This window comes from Poecilia mexicana, unplaced genomic scaffold, assembly GCF_051168715.1.
Source record: "Poecilia mexicana isolate PSO_F unplaced genomic scaffold, ASM5116871v1 scaffold_1, whole genome shotgun sequence".
NCBI lineage: Eukaryota > Metazoa > Chordata > Actinopteri > Cyprinodontiformes > Poeciliidae > Poecilia > Poecilia mexicana.
In genome coordinates this window covers 12062468-12083362 of record NW_028263370.1, presented here as the reverse complement: position 1 = coordinate 12083362, position 20895 = coordinate 12062468, and the positions used below count along the sequence as shown (strand labels likewise).

Here is a 20895-nt window from a genome sequence, read left to right as displayed (position 1 = left end):
AGGAATACCTCCATTTCTTTTAAAATTATTGTGTATTTTGTCTTTACAGAAATATACAATCATTTAAAACATAAATAGTGTGGTTTTGAAACCTTGCTTGCTTAGATCAACGTTTTGGTTCACTGCTGCTCTTTAATTTGACAAAGACAGCTGACTGATTTAGCAGAAGTACATTTTGTAGATTTACGATTATCTGTCTGTTAGCTGTTGAAGGATTACCCTCAAATGTGGCTCTGCAGGAGATTAGTTTTAATCTGGATCAAATTGGCAGTTCAGAGGACTGCCAGACAGGCTCACATATTTCGATACCTTGAGTCATGCCAGTCATCATGACTAACAGCTGGCCTTCCTGTAAACGTACATATTTCAGTACATGCAGCAAGAAAAGTCACAAGACTCAAGTCAGTCCCTCATGACTTGCTTGTTGTGTTTTTTTGTTCCCTTCCCTGTTTGAGTGTGAATTTGCAGTTTGGTGCAGGAGGGGAAACACAGATGAAATGTCAGTTTTCAGTTCTTGCCCTCCTTTCCTGAAGTCAGCTCGCCTGTTTCCTGCTCTCCTCTCTCTGCCATTTTGTTTCATCTGTTTTTCTTTTACTGTACTGTGACGCAAAGTCCGACCGTCCTGTCTGTGCCGTCAGCGGCGACCCGTATTTGTGTTTGTGTGCAAATAACCAGCTGATGTGTGTACTTTCTCGTGTCGCTCGTAGCAAGTCAGAGACCCACATACAGATTAAATGTGCATTTGTGAGTCAGAAAGAGAAGAACAGAAACACCTGTCTGAAATTTTGGCTGAGCAACTACCTGCTGACTATAGTGTATTTTGACATCTTTGTCTGCACAGCGCAAACCTGGACCACACATACACATACACACCTTGCTTCAGGCCATCTGTCAAGGTCTCAGTGTCACTCTCAGTAATGAGATTATTTTCATGTGCAAGGGTATGCACACACACACATGCACGCACACACACACAGTGCATGCTCACATATTCAACTCTCCATGAAGTCTAAAACGCGTGCGGTCATGAGCATAAGCGGTGAAGGCACAGCAAGCTGCATTTATATGAGCACAGTTGCCTTGTGGGAGCCACTCTGCAAGTTATGATTGTTTTCATTATCAAATAATCTTTTTTTAATAAGTACTCACATCCATAGGAGTGCGCTGATCAATATTCAAATGTAGGGGGAGAAAGGGATTGAAAAGCCTGAGAGTCCTCCTGAGGGCGGAGGTGTGATTTTTCCGCTCTTTTGCACAGCACTCTTCTTCAGTCGTACAGCACTTATCCCCCTGAGGCCTGTTCTACTTAACTTGTCCTTCACCCCTATTTGTGGCGCACACTTTCCGACTTTGAAGTTGTGGAAGAAAACATGTTTATTTGGACTCGTTTTTAGGTCAAACACGTAAAATACACAACAATGCATCATTTCTTAATCAGGCATTAAATAGTCCCCCTGGATTTCTATGGAATCAGAGGCTTTGCTTATATTTTATTTTATTTTTTTAAAGCAGTGAAATCATACTGCATAAGCTGAGTTAGTGCATTGAAAAAGTATTCACACCCCTTGCTGTTTTTTATTTTCTTTCGTTACCACCACAGACGTTATTGTTATTTTATTGAAAATTTTATGTGGAAAAACCAACATAAAGTACTGTGTAATTAATTGTCAAGAAGATGGATAATTATACACAGTGTAATTATACACAGTGCATTTTCAGTTCTAAGTCTCCACAGCTTAACGCTGCCATCACTGTGCTTCATTGATGGGTTTTTGTGATTAGTGTGGTGCCATGGTTTGTTTTCCAGTATACATAGCAATTTGCATGAGGGACTAACATTTCACTACAGTCTCATGTGACCAGAGAGCAACTTTTTCCACTTATTGCTCTCCCATGAGAGGCTTGTATTTTTCAGTGGCTTTATAAAAGACAAGATTTCTGGGGCTTATAACAGATGGACGTGAGCCTGAGATCCAGATTTGTGCAGAGTTACAATGGGCATCTTGGCAGTTCCCTTGATTCTTCTTCTTGTCGAGCCTGTTATTTAGGTGGATGACCATATTCTGGTGGGTTTGCGTTTATGACGTATACTCTATTTTCAGATGGTGGACTGAACAGGGCTCTTTGAAATGTTTATTGCTTTGGAGATTTGTTTTAGAGCCTATCCCTGCCTTAACTATATCCCTGACCTGTCTGCTGTGCTGTGCTCCTCGGTTTTTCATGTTGCTGTTTGTTCATCAATGTTCTTTAACAAACCTCTGAGGCCTTCACTGAAGATTTAGGTACTAACATCTGGACTTGAAAACTATAAATGCACTTTTGCTGATCTATCAGAAACATGGAATGGATACACAGAAGGTTGATGTTGTAGCAAGGCAAAAAGTGAAAATGTTCAAGGTGTATGTGTACTTGGGTAAGACATCATATTCCTACCCTACAGTAGAAAATACTGGAAACAAAAGGCCTTCAGAAGCTCTGCTTATGGGCTTGTCATGTTGTGTCTCGTCTCCTCGCGTTACAGTCTCTGGGTTGACCTTTCCCTCTCTGTTCTGCAGCTTTTCTCTTTCACACCAGATTCATCCTGCCATCAAGGTCAGATCTGTCTGTTCCTCAATTACAGCTGCCCATCTCCTCTGACTGATGCCCTTTTGCTCTTCCCTCAGACTGGTTCTCTCATCTGTGTCTGACTACTTTGCGGCCATGTTCACCAGCGATGTGCGGGAGGCCAAGCAGGACGAAGTGAAGATGGAAGGGGTGGACCCTGAGGCGTTGTGGGTCCTGGTTCAATACGCATACACAGGTGCATAACAGACTGCTGTTTTTAAAATGTTCAACTTGGACTGGGCGATAAATTGATTTTACGGATTAATCAATTTTTTTTGCCATCTTGTTTGACAACCGTGAGTCACATCATCTTTTTATTTGGACTTTGAATTCAGATCAACTCTACAGCAAGAACGAGGACTAGGCTAAGATATTTTCTTTTAAATTACAAGAATAAAGTCAGAATATTGGGAGAAATTGGAAGCAATTTTATAAGAACTCCAACACAAAAAAATAACAAAAAATTAAAATGTCTGGTGAAGTTATACTTTGATGTACGTTTTGCAGATACTTATCACTAACAATGCTTTGAAACCATCATAAAAAAAACAACTGTCTATTTTGAAGGAAGAACCACACTTTAGCTTGATTTTTGAATTTATTCTTGTTAAAACAACTTTTGTCTTGTAATTTTTTTTTTTCTGGTAAAATTGCATCTTAATTCTGTTAATATTATGACAATTTTCCCTGTAGTTAAATAGCCTACCCCTAATATTCTGGCGTACAACTCACCGAAGTGATTGAAATAAAAGGCAAACTTTGGAAACATTTCTGTCATTTGTATTTTTTATTTATTTATTTTTTTAGAAAAGAAAGCAAGAAAAAAATGATAAAAATTTGATCTGGTGCAAAAGAGTTGATCTGCCCTATTTTTAACCTGTCATTACAAAATGAACTTCTTAGGAAACTTCCCAGCTTTAATCAGTAAAAGTGTCTTGTAGGCCGTCTCGAGCTGAAGGAGGACACCATCGAGTCTTTGCTGTCGGCCTCCTGCCTGCTGCAGTTATCGTCGGTGGTCCAAGCTTGCTGCTCCTTCCTCGTCAAGCAGCTCCACCCCTCTAATTGTCTCGGCATCCGTTCCTACGCCGACGCCCAGGGCTGCCATGACCTGCAGAGAGCCGCTCACGCCTACACCATGGTGGGTGCAGAGCTGCTTGGCGCATATGGTCTGTGTAGCTCCACAGTCGGTGAATTGATGGCAAGACATGAATGAACAGACTGACTGGGAAAGATTCTGCTCTCAGAATGACAAAGGATGACCTTAAATGAAAATAATGAAGCTCACTCGGTTTCACACAGCTGTTCCTCTTACATCTGAGCAGCCGTCCTCTGTGAAATTTTGCTCCTGATAACAAATTAGCTTCTACTTCACAATGCATCAGGCCATTATTGCCACAAAAAATGTTTTTCAGCTCATAGTTGCTATGGTGACTGTGAAAAATCACCTTCCCTGTCCTGATTATTCTCTTTCTTTTCTTCTGGTTCTTTTGTGCCTTTAAACTCACTTTTTGTGTGTATGTTTTGGTTAAGAGTAAAGTTAAGGTTCAGTCTAAAGCTAAAAATGTTTTTTATTTTTCTTTATTGTCTTTGTGGTTTACTCGCATAGACAATGGGAACCTTCAGTATTTCATCACTCACTTGCTTCTTGACTGTGTCTTCGTCCATCAGGAGCACTTTCTGGAGGTCGTGGGAGCCCAGGAGTTTCTCGTCCTTCCAGTGGAAGAGATGGAAAGGCTGCTGACCTCTGACGACATCAACGTGCCAGACGAGGAAACCGTGGTGACCTCTTTGCTGAGTTGGGTCAGTCACGATCCCGCCACTCGGCAGCGCCACCTACCGTCGCTTCTGGCTCACGTCAGACTGCCGCTGCTGCAGCCACAGGTTAGAGCTGCAAAGAGTTTCTCCCCCCATGTTATACAGTAGTCTAAGGTAAAACTGTGTGAAGCAGCTGCAGTGAAATGCACACTAATTTAGCTTTTCTATAAATTATTATTTTGTCTTAGTTCCTGCTTTCAAATCCATATCGGCTACATGTATCAAGAAATGTCTCAATAGGTTACAGTCAGTATTTAATCAAGGGCTTTTATGAGATGATTGATTCATACATGATCTTGGAAATGTTCTTGCAGGATGTTTCTAGTCTGTAATTGAATAGATTTTCAGTTTCCACTGAAATACATCAGATCCTAATCTATGATTAGGAAATATTCTGTGAAACTAGAGCCTTTTTTGTGGCCATTTTTATTCTCTTTGGGTTGCACTGCATGTTTGCATGCATTAAACAGGAATTAATCGGTTTTACTTCTGACCTGCAGGATGTTTTCTGCGACCAGATTTGTTTCCTTCTCCCCTTTCATTACCTCCTCTTACTTACAAATGGCCTCACTCTCAACCCATCTCACTAACCTCTTCAGACAGTTAGAGGGACAATAACAATTATGTCTGCTATAGATTGACTCTGTTTGTTTGTCCAGTGGGTGAAAATGCATTTAGTTTTTAGTCTGTCCTTGCTGTTTTTTTCTTGTTGCAGAGACTGATGCTTGAAATTCTCAGCAGAACTTCACTCACTGCCTGAGGCTGTAGCTGCTTTAAACGTAATTAATCCTGATATCACTCAAAATGCAGCCAAAAAAATTATTTCTCTTCCTCTCCTCTAACCATCTTTTCTTCACTGTATAATGAAGAAATACTTGCAAAAGTGTTCATACCCCTTAAATTTTTTTACCTACAACTGCAAACTTTAATGAGTGTTATTGGGGTTTTTCAAGCCGGTACCAAGAAATGCATAAATGTCATTTTATTTAGCCTCTCAAGAGTTCACACCTGGCTGTAACCATAGCTGCAGGTCATTTGAGTTATTTCTCTTTAACAACTTTCCACATCTAGAGATTTAAATTTTGCCAATTATTCTTTGAAAATGGTATCTTTGAACTAACATTTCCAGGTTTTTCAAAAGATTTTTACTATGGCCCAGTCAAAGTTTAAACCTGAACCCAACAAACACAATAACATGTTTTGATCTAAGCTGTTCTATCGTAGCTCTGCCACATATTGGTTTCCTTTAACTTTGCAATTAGGCACACCCTTGTATTGATCAATTCATAAAATCACAATGAAATACATTAGAGTTTGTGGTTGTAATGCAACAAAATGTGGAAAAGATCAGTGGGTATGAAGACTGCAGATGAAGCTTAGATTTTATACTGGACAGTTTTTTTTATTTTTATTTTTTCATCAGAGCTGCCTCTTCTTACATCCAGCTGTTTTTCACCTGAAGTGAAGTATAATGAATGAGTGCATTAGATGGATGACTTTGCCCCCCTCAGCTAAACCCACAAGTAGCAGTAACATGTTATCAGGGGAGAAGATTGATGGCAAAGGGGTAAAGTGGCAAAATGGTCCTGGAGCAGAAAGAGGGACACAGAGCCCCAGGCTCATTCTGCCTTCTGCACTTCATCACGTCGAACAGCCACTCCCTCTGCCATTTCAAACCGATAACCGCATTAACATTCAGCAACCCCATGAGCTGTGAAATGGCAATAAAATGACGTATAAACTCACGCGGGCTACCTGATCGATACTCATCAACCAATTATTCAGCTTTCTATCTGGGCTACCACTTGATTACTCATCTAGACGGTGTCAATTCCTCGGATTAATACCTCTGATCTCTGCTCCTCTTTACCTCTGTCACACACACACACACACACACACAGAGACACACTCTAGATCTAATCTTCTCAGGCAACCATCTGTGGCTTGGTGCTCCAAACTGTTGTGTGACAGTTGGTGTGATTTTTGTCTTTTTTTTTTCTTTTTTTTTTGTGAGACTGCTCACAAAAAATCCAAAAGCAGAGCGGTTGCTCCAGAACATGCTACAAAAACAAGCCGTTATGTTTGGGGAAAGCAGGACAGATGTACCACTACTGTAGTGAGCCCTAGTAAGAATGTTTAAAATCTCTTAAAATATGTTGATTTTTATTAGCAAATCATCACTTCCTACTGTTGATTTAAAAGAAAATCACAAACCACCTCCTTTCTGGCAATGCTCATGCTAGCCTCCTCGTGCCAGTAGGACAGCACTACAAGTTGTACAAGTTTATATATTTCACGTGGCTGGATTATCAAGAGAGATGCTTCAACAGCAAATGTTCTGGGCGGCATCAAAATGCTAACAGTAATCATGTGTTTTCATTTTATTATCATTTCATCCTGGACCTGTCCGGAGTGTTGTTGCAAAAACCTTATTTTTGGTCTCATCTGACCAAAGCACTTGGTTTCAGATAAAATTACAGTAGTTTAGCAAACGTCACTGGTTTACATTTGTGATGGTAGGATGCATGCCTCAGAAAACATTCAGTTCACATCTTTGCTATGGAGACTTGGGCTGTATATTAGAAAATCTCGTGAAAATTATAGCTGTTTCTTATTTCCTCTTGTTCTCATCAGCGCTTCCATCAATCTGTGACCTTCAGCATTTTGAGAAAAATCTTTTGCGTCCAGTACTGGTGTGAGACTCTGTCCAACTGACTAAAAAATTACATAAGCATGTAAAATACAAGTTAACATAACTTGGGTTTTATCAATTAACAATTATTGCGCTCCAAACAGTCCTTAGCAACATAAATATTTCACTTACTTATGTTCTGATATTGTGATGTCAATATATTTGCAATATATTGTGCAGCTTCAGACCAGATTTCTTAAGTCTGGGAAGCATTGATGTATCCCTGTAGTTCAATGTTGGATTCCTAATTTAAAAAATCCACTTCCACCTTCCTCCTAACAACATGTTCAGCTTCTGATTACAAAGGTTGAGGATGATTTCATTTCGACTTTTATTTTTTTTCTGTAAAGCAAGACTGGGATGAAAGATTGGAGACTCCTAAAGCATGAAAAATGCACACAGCTGCGGGATGTGTGTTTCTCTGTGCATTAGTGCTCGAGTGCGCTTGTTTTGAGTGTATGGCGCCCACTCTGCCTCCTACATGCGGAAGCCGCTTTGGAGGACAACGCAGCTTTTCGCTCTGCACACTGTGAGGTAGAGAAACGCCACGGAGGAGAAGGTGGGACGCCGGCGGGATTCGGTCTTATCTCGCCCTCCACATTCAATCCTTCACAGCATGATGGATAAATGACTAGAGAGAAGGACAAACATGTTTTTCTATATCTGTCCTTCTGAGGCACACACACACACGCGCGTGCGCGCGCACACACGCGCGCACACATACACACACAGTCACACACAGATGGATGAGTAAATAGGGCTGACTGTAATTTGTCGCTCTGTGATTGTGTGCAGCTGAAGCATGGTTTGACCCTGCCGTGTAAGCTGCTTATCCATTTACCATGCTTGTTTTGCGCTTCTACACTTCTAGCTGTGAAATTAAATTTCCTATTCAGTGATCAAGTTTATTTACGTGGGGCGAGCCTGTTCTTCTGTGTGCATAGATATGAAGGAGGAAAGCACACGCTGCAGGAAAAATCTTGATCACATACAGTGCCTCTTGGGGATATTATTCATACCCCGTGGACTTTTTCCACATTTTGTCACATTATGAATACAAACTTTGTATTCATAATGTGAATGCAAAGTTTTTGATGGACTTTGTATTCCATCAGTACAAAGGAAAATGACTCATGGTGGGTAGTGTGGTGTATATTTATACTGTGCTAAACTTTGATACCCCTAAATTAAATCCATACCTAACAGTCAACATCAGAAATCACATAATTAGTAGTTATTTGTCCTTTTGTGTGTATTTTAATCTATATACTCTCAAGCTGTTCAGTGAAGGTTTGTTAGAAAACATTAGTGAACAAACAGCATCATGAATACTTGAAATCAATCCAGAAGTGTAGAGCAGAGTAAATATGCAGAAGATCTGATCAAATTAGATAGAAATTTGTGGCTATCATATAAAAAACCGTTTGAAGAAAGTGGAAAACATTCCTACTGTGATACATGGTGGTGGCAGCCTCATGCTGAGGGGATGCTTTTCTTTACCAGGAACAGAGAAACTGGTCACTGTTGATGAGAAATTGAATGGAGCTAACAAGAGGAAAAACCTGTTGGGGGTGACAAAGGAGGCAGAATGGTTTATATCAGGGGTCTTCAACCTGCGGCTCCAGGGCCTCTAGTGGCTCCTTGGACATTCTCTGGCTTAAAATAATAATGAACTTGTGTTTTAAATTTGCATGTAATAATAAGTGTTAGAAGCATTTTTTCATGTAATAAATTGATTTTTCACAACAGAATGAAAATTTTTCTCTATATTTTCTGGGCTGGTAGAGACATTACCTGCAGCTAGTTGTGTTCTCCAACAAATCCATGCCACACTGAAGGATTTAAGAAAATCTTACGTTACATCTTTGTAATAGTTTATTTTAGTAGGTCACATAAGTTGAAATAAAATATATTGCAGCAGCTGACGGTTATAATCGGGAAAAATCTCAAAGAATATAAGTATTTTCACAGAGAACTGTGCATAAAGATAAATTAGTATTACACACACACACAAACACACACCTATCTAAATGTAAATCATTCAATAGTTTCCTACAGGGAGAACCTGAATCTCTCCATCCTGCTTCTACAGGAAGTCATTTCCTCTGGATGTATTTTGTGAAAGCGCCTGGTGGATTGTAGGGCTTCGAGCTGCTGCCCCTAGCTGTTTGTGTGTGATGAGGGTATTGACTGCAGAACTGATGAGTTGCTGAGAACAGATTAGTGCTCATGTGTGTCAGATGATCTGTGTGTTTGTCAGAGAGCTGCAGCCTCTGATAGTTTCTCCTAATCTCCCAATCAATGGGAGGACAGCTTTCTTTAGCTTCCCAAACCTCCTCAGTCAGTGAGAACATGAAAACCAACACGACCTTACATCCCCCCCCTTGCACGTGTTTCCTCAGTATCTGTTATATGATACTGTGTGTTGATGTGTGCATTTGTTCCTCCCACATGTTCAGTTCTTGGCTGACCTGGAGTCCAACCCTCTCCTCCGTGACAGCGTGGAGTGTCAGCGTCTCCTGATGGAGGGGATGAAGTATCACCTGCTGCCACAGCGCCGGCCCCTGCTGCAGAGTCCTCGCACGCGGCCCCGGAAGGCCACGGTGGGGGCCATGTTTGCTGTGGGTGGGATGGACGCCTCAAAAGGTAGAGCAATCACTCACAAATACAAAGTTGCACAATGCTGAGGTGATGAATCTCTGCTCTGTTTCCATGAAGGAAGCATTATGACCTACAAAACAAGCAACTCTGGACCAAATCCAAACCACCATAAAATACAAAAAGCTAAATTTATATCCATCACAGCTGGTTGTAAATTAAATCTGGTTAGAACGTGGTGTATTTAAGAAGAAATGTGCTCTTCTGAAGCGGATGATTGTGCAGCTAACAGATTGCATTGGTCTCCATAGACAACTCTGGTAGGAACTTGACATTTAGATGTCATCAAAATAAATAGGATCTAAATTTTAGGCTAGAAATCTCTGCATACAAGCTCAAATGTAATTTTACACCATCAAGCATCATTGAAATTTACAGTTGCAAAATATTTTCAGCCAAATATCTTCTGGAGAAAAGTTTTATGAAGTTGTGTAATGAGGTTTATGTCCACATTGACCTGAAATGTGTTTGGAGTTGTGAAGTTAATACTTTCAAACCTCAAAACACCCAGCCAACTATAAAGCGTAGTGGTGCTGCCAGCGGTACTAATGCAACGCACAAAGTAGAAAAATGAAAATGTTTCACTTTCACTTTAAATCACTCGGTAAAACTTGGACACAGTTGGGTTTTCCAAGAAAGCAATGATCCTAGCACAAATCAAAACTTGCTGTGACATGAATAAAGCTGGCCGACATTAAGCTACTAGAAAAGCCCCAACCTTTAAAGTAATAATAAAAACAGATTTCACTAGTCACATGTGAATAAATAATGTAAAACAGTAGAAATCTTCATTTCAAGGAAGCTTCTTCCTCTGATTTTGTGTGTGTGTGTTTGTTTTCTCAGGTGCCACAAGTATCGAACAGTACTGCCTGCGTCGGGACACGTGGAGACAGGTCGCCACCATGAGCGGACGGAGGCTGCAGTTCGGCGTCGCTGTCCTCGACGGCCGTCTCTACGTGGTCGGAGGCCGAGACGGACTCAAGACCCTCAACACCGTGGAGTGCTACAATCCACATAGCAAAACCTGGAGCGTCATGCCTCCCATGTCCACTCACAGACACGGCCTTGGTGAGGTCACAGACGAAAGGGTCTTTCAGTCTTTATTCGTATCCATTTCCTTTATTTCACTGAGCATTGTTTGTAAAAGTGGCTCTCTTGCTTTGTGAAACACTGAAGTCAAAAGTCACTGTCCAACCAGATCTTCACATCTGCATTGTGTAAAAATCATTAAACAATTCACTGTTGCAACAATGCAAACAGCATTTGAGTCTTCAGGTGGGGGAATCATTCATAAGGAATGCTGTGCAGCTCTTACATCAGGGCTGAAACAGTTAATTGTCAACTAATTTAGTAATCGATTAATCATTAACTCAAATATAAAGACTCAAAAATGTCCATTTGCTGAAAAAATACCTTCATCATATTCACAGCAGCAATTAATAAAAAGTTCTACAAAAAATGTGCATTTTGCATATAAGATAAAAACACCTGTGTGTAAATATATGTCAGCCAAAACTCCTCAAGTGACATATTTTTAGCTTCACCTGGTTCAGATTTACTAAAGGAAAGCCATGTCATTGCATTTTAGGTAATCAGATGTTTATTTTCTTACTTGAAGAAGTAATTGAATTACATGTTTATTTGCATCTTTTAATGCATTTATAATATTATAGAAAAAAAATTGTAAGTGTATGAATGAAAAAATCTGCAGAATGCGCCACTTTTTTATTCGATTTAATTGTCAGAATAATCAATTACTAAAATGATCATTAGTTGCAGCCCTATTTTATACTTGTCCCCGTGTTTAAACGACGGTGGGGATCCAGACACATCTGGTAGCACAGATGTTCAGGCGGATTAATCCCAGTTTGAACGTGTCGGCGTGCTGCTACCCCTCTGCAGCTATTGGCCTAGTTTTGGTTGCCCCCACACAATCTGAATTCACTGCCCTTTTTCTGAAGGAGTGAAGTCAAAGAGCTTGTTGGAGATGTTTATCCAGATGTTTGATCTCACACCTGCTTGTTACTGCAGGTGTGGCTGTTCTAGAGGGACCTATGTACGCAGTAGGAGGCCATGACGGCTGGAGCTACCTCAGCACAGTGGAAAGGTCTTCTATTATTCTCACTCCTACAAGTGTTAACAATTACAGAATAACCCATTGTGCTGTAATTAAAATGAGCTATAACAATGTTTATAATTATAGCTCGACGCTTATTGATTTATATGTTTTCACTCCATTCAAGGTGGGACCCTCAAGCTCGCCAGTGGAGTTTTGTTGCTAGCATGGCTACACCCAGAAGCACAGTGGGAGTGGCTGTTCTCAATGGAAAGTAAGTGAAGTCTTTGTGTCTGTATTATGTTATTTTGCTTGGCTGCATATGAAAAAAAATCAATGTTGGAATACTATAGTCCTGAGATCTCGGGTAACATCACACCATATGTGTGACGGAGCAGTCAATTTTAAAACATTCACAAATAATATTTAAATGTTAAATATCTTTAGCATCTTATATTGGTGTTACATTCCAGATGTGAATTAATTGTTTGGTTTGAGAAACAATGTCTTTGCTGTTCTCATAAACAGATGTTTTGCCAAACTTGTTTACAGTTCAGCGTCTTCTCAGTGTTTCTGTCCAGCACTGCAGCTCCCCATATGTCACTTGCCAGTAGTTCATGCTACAACCATGGGGGTAAAAAAAACCAACTAATTAAGAAGCATCATCTGCTGCCTTTGGTTTGGAACAAATTTGCCAACACCTCTGCTTTCTGCTCCTGATTTCTGAGTTTTGCTGACACAGGTTCAGAAACTGCTGAGTGAGCATGCAGGTTTTAATAGCAAGATTTACTAAAATCAGGCCTTCCACGACAAAACCGGTCCCCACTCTGAGCCTGATGACCCATGTTGTTTTCATTATTGGCTGCCTCAGTGAAGCTTTTCTTTTTAGATGCTAATTAATGCACAAACAGGTTTGTGCCAGCCGTGCTCTGGAGTAGCCAGTGTGGACGTCTGTGTGTGCTTTGGTGAGTGTGCCATGCATGCGTTTCCTCTGGGCTTTTTGCCTGATGGAGCTCATTACTTGGTTGACCGGCTCTGTCGCACTTTCTTCTTCTCCAAAGTGTCAACACTGATAGCCGCGGACGTGTGTATGTGTGTGTGCACACTCTCACACACTCTTTGGTTTATGATGACAGACAACTTAGGGATGTGTTGCTCCGACAGCGTTGGCTTAATGTTTTTTGCTCAACTCTTCTATTTTTTTTTCCCCTTTTTCCAAAACTCTTCACACCTTTTGCCATCTGTCTTGCTGTCACAAGCTGAAAAGGAGGGGAGAGAAGCAAGAACTATTTTGTGTGTGCATGTCCAGAACGGCTTACTCTGCCCTCTGTTTTCCTCAGGCTGTACGCTGTTGGAGGTCGTGACGGCTCATCCTGCCTGCGATCAGTGGAGTGCTTCGACCCTCACACAAACAGGTCAGGGAGGCTTGAATTGCCCTCTCCTGCTTTATTCCACACAAGAAGCAGGTTTTCCTCCAAGGTTATCTACCTACATATCAAATGTGCAGCAACATGAATCCTGGAATCCTGCCTTTAACCTCAAAGAGTTCATGGTTGAATGGTTCATTAATGGCGTTGTTCTTGTAATCTACCTGCAGGTGGACTAGCTGTGCTCCAATGGCTAAAAGGCGTGGAGGTGTGGGAGTGGCCACGTGGCACGGTTTCCTGTACGCCATCGGAGGTCACGACGCTCCGGCCTCGTCCCTGGCGTCTCGATTAAGTGACTGTGTGGAGAGGTGAGGCTGCCTTTAACTTGTGTGTGTTTTGTCTTATTGTTTGTCTATAAAGGTATGACAAATAATGTTATGGGAATATAAGGTTTAGTGTCCATTGGGGCTCGTGATTATGTCAGTAATCGATTAATCTGATGATTTAGCGATTAAACAGGTAAAGAAACTGGCACATTCTGCAGAATTTTCATTAACCACTTAAGCCGTTTTTTTATACAATATTATATTGTAACTTCTTTTTTAAAATAAGCAGTACTGTGTATTGCTGATCTGTTTATTAATTTTTTTACCGTGTTTCCCCGAAAGTAAGACAGTGTCTTACTTTCTTTTTATCCCCAAAAGCCCCACTATGTCTTACTTTCGGGGTATGTCTTATATTGGAAAAAAATTGTCGAATTTTTTGTTTTAACCATAAAATTAACATTTATTAACGCGCGGTGACGTATGGAGAGGGGGAAGGCGCAGGCGTGGGCAGGAGGCGGCGCTCATTTGGATCAGACGGAGGCGGCAGACGAGGTGACGTATGGAGAGGGGGACGGCGCGGACTTGGGCAGGAGGCGGCGCGCAGCTAGATGAGAGGTGTTTCCCCGAAAAGTAAGACATATGTCTTACTTTCGGGGTACGGCTTATATTAGCCGACCCCCCTGAAACCCCCAATACGTCTTACAATCGGGGGTGTCTTACTATCGGGGAAACACGGTAGATTAACCTATAAACATTTTTGTTATTGTCAAGAATTTGAATCAGGTGGGTAGAATATATTTACAGACAGAAGGATTTGTTTTTTTCTTAAATGCAAAATCTGTTTATTTATTTAATCTATTTATATATATATATATATATATATATATATATATATATATATATATATATATATATACATATATTTTTTTTTGTTTGTTTGTTTGTTTGTTTAATTAGTGCTTTGTGTTTTTTTTTCAACAAATGGCCTTTTTGAGTCTCCAGTTAAGAATTAATGAAGTATTAGATTAGTTAATAATTATTTTAGTAATCTATTCATCATGATTAATCTGATTGTTTCAGCCCTACTATCCATCATACAAGGTTTGTTTTATACTGAGATTTTCTGATCGACTGTATTTCCCAGAATTCCTGCTTTCAGCTTCCACGTTTCATCTTCAGTCTCTCATTTTCAATCACCATTAAGTGAGGAAGGATTTTAACTTCTCCTTCACACTTGCTTTGCTCCTGCTCTATATTAGATTATTTTCCCAGTTCACCTTGTTAAGGGTATTTTTTTCCCAGGCCTTAATTAGCGTTTAAATACTCAGTCAGCAGCTCCTGCATGTAAACAACGTTCCCACTGGCATAGTGTTAAACATAACAGCAGAAATCAGGTTGACAACACAGGGTCTAAACCTGCATGAACAAATGTACCTACAATGTTTGTAAACAAAAAAATCTAATAGAAATCATAAGAAAAAAGCAAGTAAAAGCAGAACATTTGTAGATTAAAAAAAAAAGGTTTTTAAGCTAAGTTGTCATAATTTAAAAAGTATCTTCTTTCAAGAAGATACATTCTTATATTTTCTATATCACTTTTTGAGCTAATACATTCCTCTAGTGTTATTTAATCAAAAATGATTAAATAGCATAAACAATCATAAACATTTCAGTATTCATTGCGATCTTTAGATTTCTTGGAATGGAGACATTTTTGTTGAGAATGGAACAAACTCTCAACCAAAAATATCTGAGCAGTAAATCATTGATGAAATTAGACTCTGCAGCTGAAAACTTTATCGGTTAAGTTTGCAGATATTCTGCTAGTGATTTAAAACCTCTGTACTGTACTTTTTGAGGATACAGAATATCTAAATGACTAAAATCCTGTTTAATACGGGATTTAAATGGCATGTCAAAGATTACACCAAGAATTTCTCCTTTCTTATTGGAGGTCAATTAATGCTGCCCAGAATAAATTACTGACTAAGCAGTTTCTTCTTTATAGACCGCTAAAGCTTCTATCTTATCTGCACTTAAAACAAAAAAAAAAAGAAACGTTTTAATGTGTTGAAACATGTCTGTAGTCTTCCTAGCTGATGGGATTCACCAGGATCTGTGGTGCAGCAGTAGACTCAAATCTTGCTTGTTTACAGATACGACCCTCAGACTGACGTTTGGACCACGGTGGCCCCCATGAGCATCAGCAGGGATGCTGTTGGTGTTTGTCTCCTCGGCGACCGTCTCTATGCTGTGGGGGGTTACGACGGCCAGGTGTACCTCAATACTGTCGAAGCCTATGACCCTCAGACGAATGAGTGGACCCAGGTACTGCACAGATTTATGCTGCTATTTTGTTTTGCCAGAGAAACAACTCCAGCAAGAAATAAAAGGAAGACCATGTGATTGCATTCTAGAGTTATGCAACTCTTTCTTTTGTCCTTACTTCTATATGTCCTACATCTCTGCTTTGTGTCCTTCCTTCCTTCCTCCCTTTTGTTAATTTGGACAATAATGATCAGATTAGATCAAACATGAACCTTGAAATCTTCATAAAATGCTATTTATGGACACAAAGCAGTATAAAAATGCTTTTTCAAAGAATAATGAGCAGAAAAAAATTAGTCTCTTGTGGCTGTTTATTTGAACAAAATGCTGTAAACATCCAGTATTTTGTATTGTCTATAAATTCCAATAAAAAACATTAAAATTTCAAGTTGTAACATAAGAAAAACATTCAAGGGGGAGGAAGACTTTTGCAAAGCTCTTTAAATTCCTAACCCTGTACATCATCATGATTTTACAAACTCCTCTATGATGGCTCTTGACATGTTTTCATTCTTACATAAATGTGTGTTTTATCCCAGCTAATATTGTCCTTAGCACTGCAGCGGTAGGAGGCGGAGAGAAAGTGGGATGATCTCATCCGGCTGCTCCATATTACACTTCAATTTATACCCTGTCTCACGCAAATCCTCCAAGGATTCCTGGCAGAAAGTTTCAGGAAACCTGACATTTTCGAGACAACCACCACACTGAGAACATGAGAGGTGTGGGTGGGCGGAAACAAAACACAAAGTGCTGTTCAAGCGCGCAGACAGTAAGGGGGATAATGTGAGATTTGAGGGAACATGTTGAGAACAGTGAACGTGTCCCGTATGTGTTGTCAGAAACAGAGAGGAGCAAACCAGTGGGTGTGTTGTCTGTCTGAATCCATTAGCGTCACTGCTGCTTATTTCAGCATAAATCTGCCAATAGAAGTCGCTCCATGTAACAGACAGTAGTAGGTTTATGTTTAAATGGAGGAGCAAACAGAGCGTAGGAGCGATGGGTGAAATAAGAAATGGGACAAACACAGATGAAGGAAGGTGTTCAACATTGTTGGGGCTTTTCTAGAGAATGTTGGCAATCCTATCATAATATTTCACTGTATGCAAATATGTGGTATGAAAATAGAAACTGCTGTCCTTGACTCTTTATTTCAGCATTTTATGGTCTAATAATAATTTTTCAAATCTGTCTGAAATTAATTTTCTCAGAGAAGTTAATCTTTAAAATGAAACTATGCACTACTTAGTAAATTCTAAATATAATACACTGCTCAAAAAAATAAAGGGAACACATCCTATATCTGAATGAATGAAATATTCTCATTGAATACTTTGTTCTGTACAAAGTTGAATGTGCTGACAACAAAATCACACAAAAATCATCAATGGAAATCAAATTGATTAACCAATGGAGGCCTGGATTTGGAGCCACACACAAAATTAAAGTGAAATGTTCCCTTTATTTTTTGAGCAGTATATTTATGTTGATGTTTCGCTTAATATCAATTTTCTGAAAGATTCAGTAAGAGAAACAGGTGAAAAATGACACCCAGTTTGTTTGTTCGCTTAGGAGCATTAATAAATATATATTATTTCTATGTATAAAAATAAACAAAATCTAGAAATTTGAGTCTAGAAGTTGTGATATAATCGTGTACAATAATTGCAGGAACTCTGATTTGTTTTCAAGAATACAGCTGGTAAAATAGGGAAAGTTTTGCATAAGTTTTGTCATAATTATTTCAGTCGATACTGAAATCAGGATTCATCATTATTACACACTGAGTGGAAAGGTGATGCATTTGCTTTACTTAAAATATTTTTTATTTATTATTTTTGGATTGTCTGAACCTGAAATTGAAATACTGAATTCATTGTAGATTTTTTTCCTTTCTACACACTTCACGTTAAGCAATTAAACACAAATAAACTGACACTGTGCATTCTGTGTTTTTGCTCACCATGTGGTCCAATGTTTCTGGACTAATCCACAACATGAAAAGGCTTCAGAACGCAGCGTGCCTCAAAACTGACCAGCATCATCCGGATGGATGAACTGTAGAGTGTGTGTGTGTGTGTGTGCCTGCAGCACTTGATGAATGAATCACTTAATTAATCACCCAAAGAAGTTGAGACCAAAATACATCTCAAGACATCCTGAACAGACATGAAGAACATTTTATTCACTGCATTTATTGATCCTGTTTAGTTGTCTATAAAGAAGATTTAAAAGAGACGTTATGTTAGCTTCTAAGCGTTAGTCATTACTGTGTAAAAGCCGGTCAATGCACATCATTAGCAGTCAATTAAATGTCATGATGACAAAAACAATGCTTTGAGGAAATTTTATTAATGCTCCTGAACAGTGTTTTAAAATCGTTCGACTGTCTAACGACTGCCGTGGTTCATGTCCTCTTGCAGGTCGCCTCTCTGTGCCTGGGCAGGGCAGGTGCCTGTGTGGTGGCCGTCCGACTGTGACAACAGAAACACACGATGACAGACTGTCTGCACACCATGCGCCTCAGAGGCTGAACTCACAGGATCTGCTGGCGCTGAAGAGACTCTGAGTGCAGCAGCTGCCTTCAGTCAGAAGAGACGGTGGTTTCTGATCTCTCTTCAGGTTTTACTCAGTTTCATCGTAAAGTTCACCAATCGGTCCATTTTTAGAGATAGATTAGGGCAGGTCGGGTTTCAGATGAATGATAACTATCTGGATGATACAGAGCAAGTGTCTTGTGGGTTAATCCCCCCCACACACACACACACACTCTTCACTTGTTTTGATATAAATCTGCACAGCAGCTCTCTGCTTTTGTTTCTGCTTACAAAGAGAGCGAGACCGTCAGGACTGCCTCTCGGCTTTCCCTACACAATCTGATCGTATGCGCTGGTGCTATTTTTAATAAGCAACCTGTTCTTTTTGTGCTGTGGTTGGCAAATATACTCCTGCTCCGGTTTGCCCCGCTGACAGATGAAAGCGAGAGTTTTGACGTAATCAGCACAGCCTCATAAACAGCTATTCTGTTAGAGACTGTGAGCCACTTCATTAGTTTCATTTGGAATCCACTGAGTTAAATCGGATGTTTCTTAATGTTTGGCACGTTGCATCAGCTCTGATTTTCATGCTTTTGGTGGGTTTTCTTTTAGCAAGTTGCCTGAGAAAGCTTCCCGGTTCTTACTTTTTCATTTATTTTTACCATCATGTTTTAGCTTTTATGCTGATTGAGCAGTGTTAATGGCCCAGCCTTTATCCCTGCTGGGAAAATTGGTTTTTAACTTCCTCCGTAGCACAAGACCAGCTATTTACAGCCTCGGTTCTTAAACAAGGTCCATTGAGCTTTTCATTTTACAAGCCAAGATGTTTTGTTTTGTTTTTTTGTCATCGGCAGTCTGTGTGTGTCTGCTGGTGTTGTATGTGTACAGTTTGCGGCGAGTGTTTTTTTTTTTTTATCTTAAATGAGAATCTTCTTCCCTTTCCTCCTCTCTCGTTCCACATCCTCAATTCCCTGCAGTTCGCTGCTACACAGACACACAGAGATACTTGCACCATTTTGCTTCGCACCAGTCCCGGATACCCAGGCAGGAGGAAACGGCAGACCTCGTAATGAGGCCAAAAATGTAATAACGTTGACTCCTTCTTTCTTTTTTTTTTTTTTTCTATTTCATGCTGCGTTCAGAGAATTATTAGCTGCACTTCTGCTCCAGATAAAGCATCGCACATCATTCGTAACACGAAACCCATACAGCACAAACATGTGCCACGACTGCCTCATAGCACGCATGTAATTGGATGTTTCGTTTTGTCTCATGTCTGGTATAAAGGTGGGGAATTGACAGTGAGAGTTAGCGTAGACATCCTGTCTGAACTCAGATCTGGAGCTAATGCACCACGGAGGATGCACTTCACACCTGTACATCTAAATATGAACAAACACATGCCTGCAGCTGTAAGCAGAGCGCCCCAGGAGCCGCTGAAGACTGGAAGGCCGCCCAAATTTGCCAGCATGACATCTGAAAAGGCTGACATGGGCAGACTGCCATGATGTTGATACAAGGCTGATAAAACACTGCTGCATTATTCCATGTGTCTCCCCCCTTCAAAACCCGCCTGCTGTCTATTCAGAGTAGCTCTCTTCACCTCTCAGCAGAAGAAGTTTGTCATCTCTGCCGTGTGAATTCAGAATGAGGCTTGCCATGAAAACGCATACATTCCAAATCAAGCTGTAAATACAAATGTATACTGTGTACATAAATACATGTAAAATGGTGTTATTGCATTATGTTGTGTTTACAGTGCTTTGCAAAAGTATTCATAAACCCTGAATGTCATTTTGTCACATTAAAGCCACAAATTACATGTATTTTATTGAGATTTTAACACAAAGGGCAAATTAATGTGTAGCTGGGAAGCAAAAAGGGGGTGGAAACATTTTCCAAAAATTGCTTTTGTCCACTAAAATCTATTATGTGACAATGTCAAAACATTTAAGGCATGTGAATACATTTGCAAGGAACTGTATATCAAACTAAATATACCAGGTGTTTCTTATTGTAAAATGAAATCAGAATGAATGTTGTTGGTTTGCATCTGCTCGTCTCGAGTGCTGCGCCTCGTTGTGGATGTAAAGTAAACGAGCTGCCGTTCGATGTTTTTATACAATAAAGTCAACCTGTGATTGAAAACTTGTTTGTCAGTTTACTCCTCACGGCACCACTCTTGTTTATAGCACAGATGTTTCTGCAGGCAGTCTGTATTTGTCACAATCACTATAAATGCCGCCGAGCTGTAAAACCTGTTTGTTTATACGATACTCGCAGCTCTAGCTAGATTGCAGACGGTTCTGCTCCACTGATGGCCTTTGCAGTTCGCTGATTTTCTGGCTGTTGGAGTGTGGCTCCGCATTAATTTTCCTCTGCCTGCTGGTTAATAGATCCTTGTTACTCTTAAAAGTGTCTCGCCTTACTTAAAAGCTTCAGACAAATCAGCTGCTGGTTGAAGTGTTTTGTAACTGCGTGAGGAAGAGGAATGCTCAGAATTTATAGGTGC

The 20895-nt window shown here is 40.0% G+C and overlaps 1 protein-coding gene across 1 annotated transcript in view; it reads left to right on the top strand.

Annotated features, from left to right (window-relative positions):
* Window positions 1-20531, top strand: part of klhl5 (kelch-like family member 5) — a 28111-nt gene extending 7580 nt beyond the window's left edge. The window contains exons 3-13 of the mRNA XM_014980878.2: window positions 2664-2800; window positions 3546-3742; window positions 4273-4485; window positions 9571-9757; window positions 10613-10837; window positions 11801-11876; window positions 12013-12099; window positions 13166-13240; window positions 13423-13560; window positions 15675-15846; window positions 18270-20531. Coding sequence (XP_014836364.1) covers window positions 2664-2800; window positions 3546-3742; window positions 4273-4485; window positions 9571-9757; window positions 10613-10837; window positions 11801-11876; window positions 12013-12099; window positions 13166-13240; window positions 13423-13560; window positions 15675-15846; window positions 18270-18326 — 1564 coding nt within the window. The 3' untranslated portion in view covers window positions 18327-20531. The remainder of the gene's footprint in view (window positions 1-2663; window positions 2801-3545; window positions 3743-4272; window positions 4486-9570; window positions 9758-10612; window positions 10838-11800; window positions 11877-12012; window positions 12100-13165; window positions 13241-13422; window positions 13561-15674; window positions 15847-18269) is intronic.
* Window positions 20532-20895: the final 364 nt, after the last annotated feature.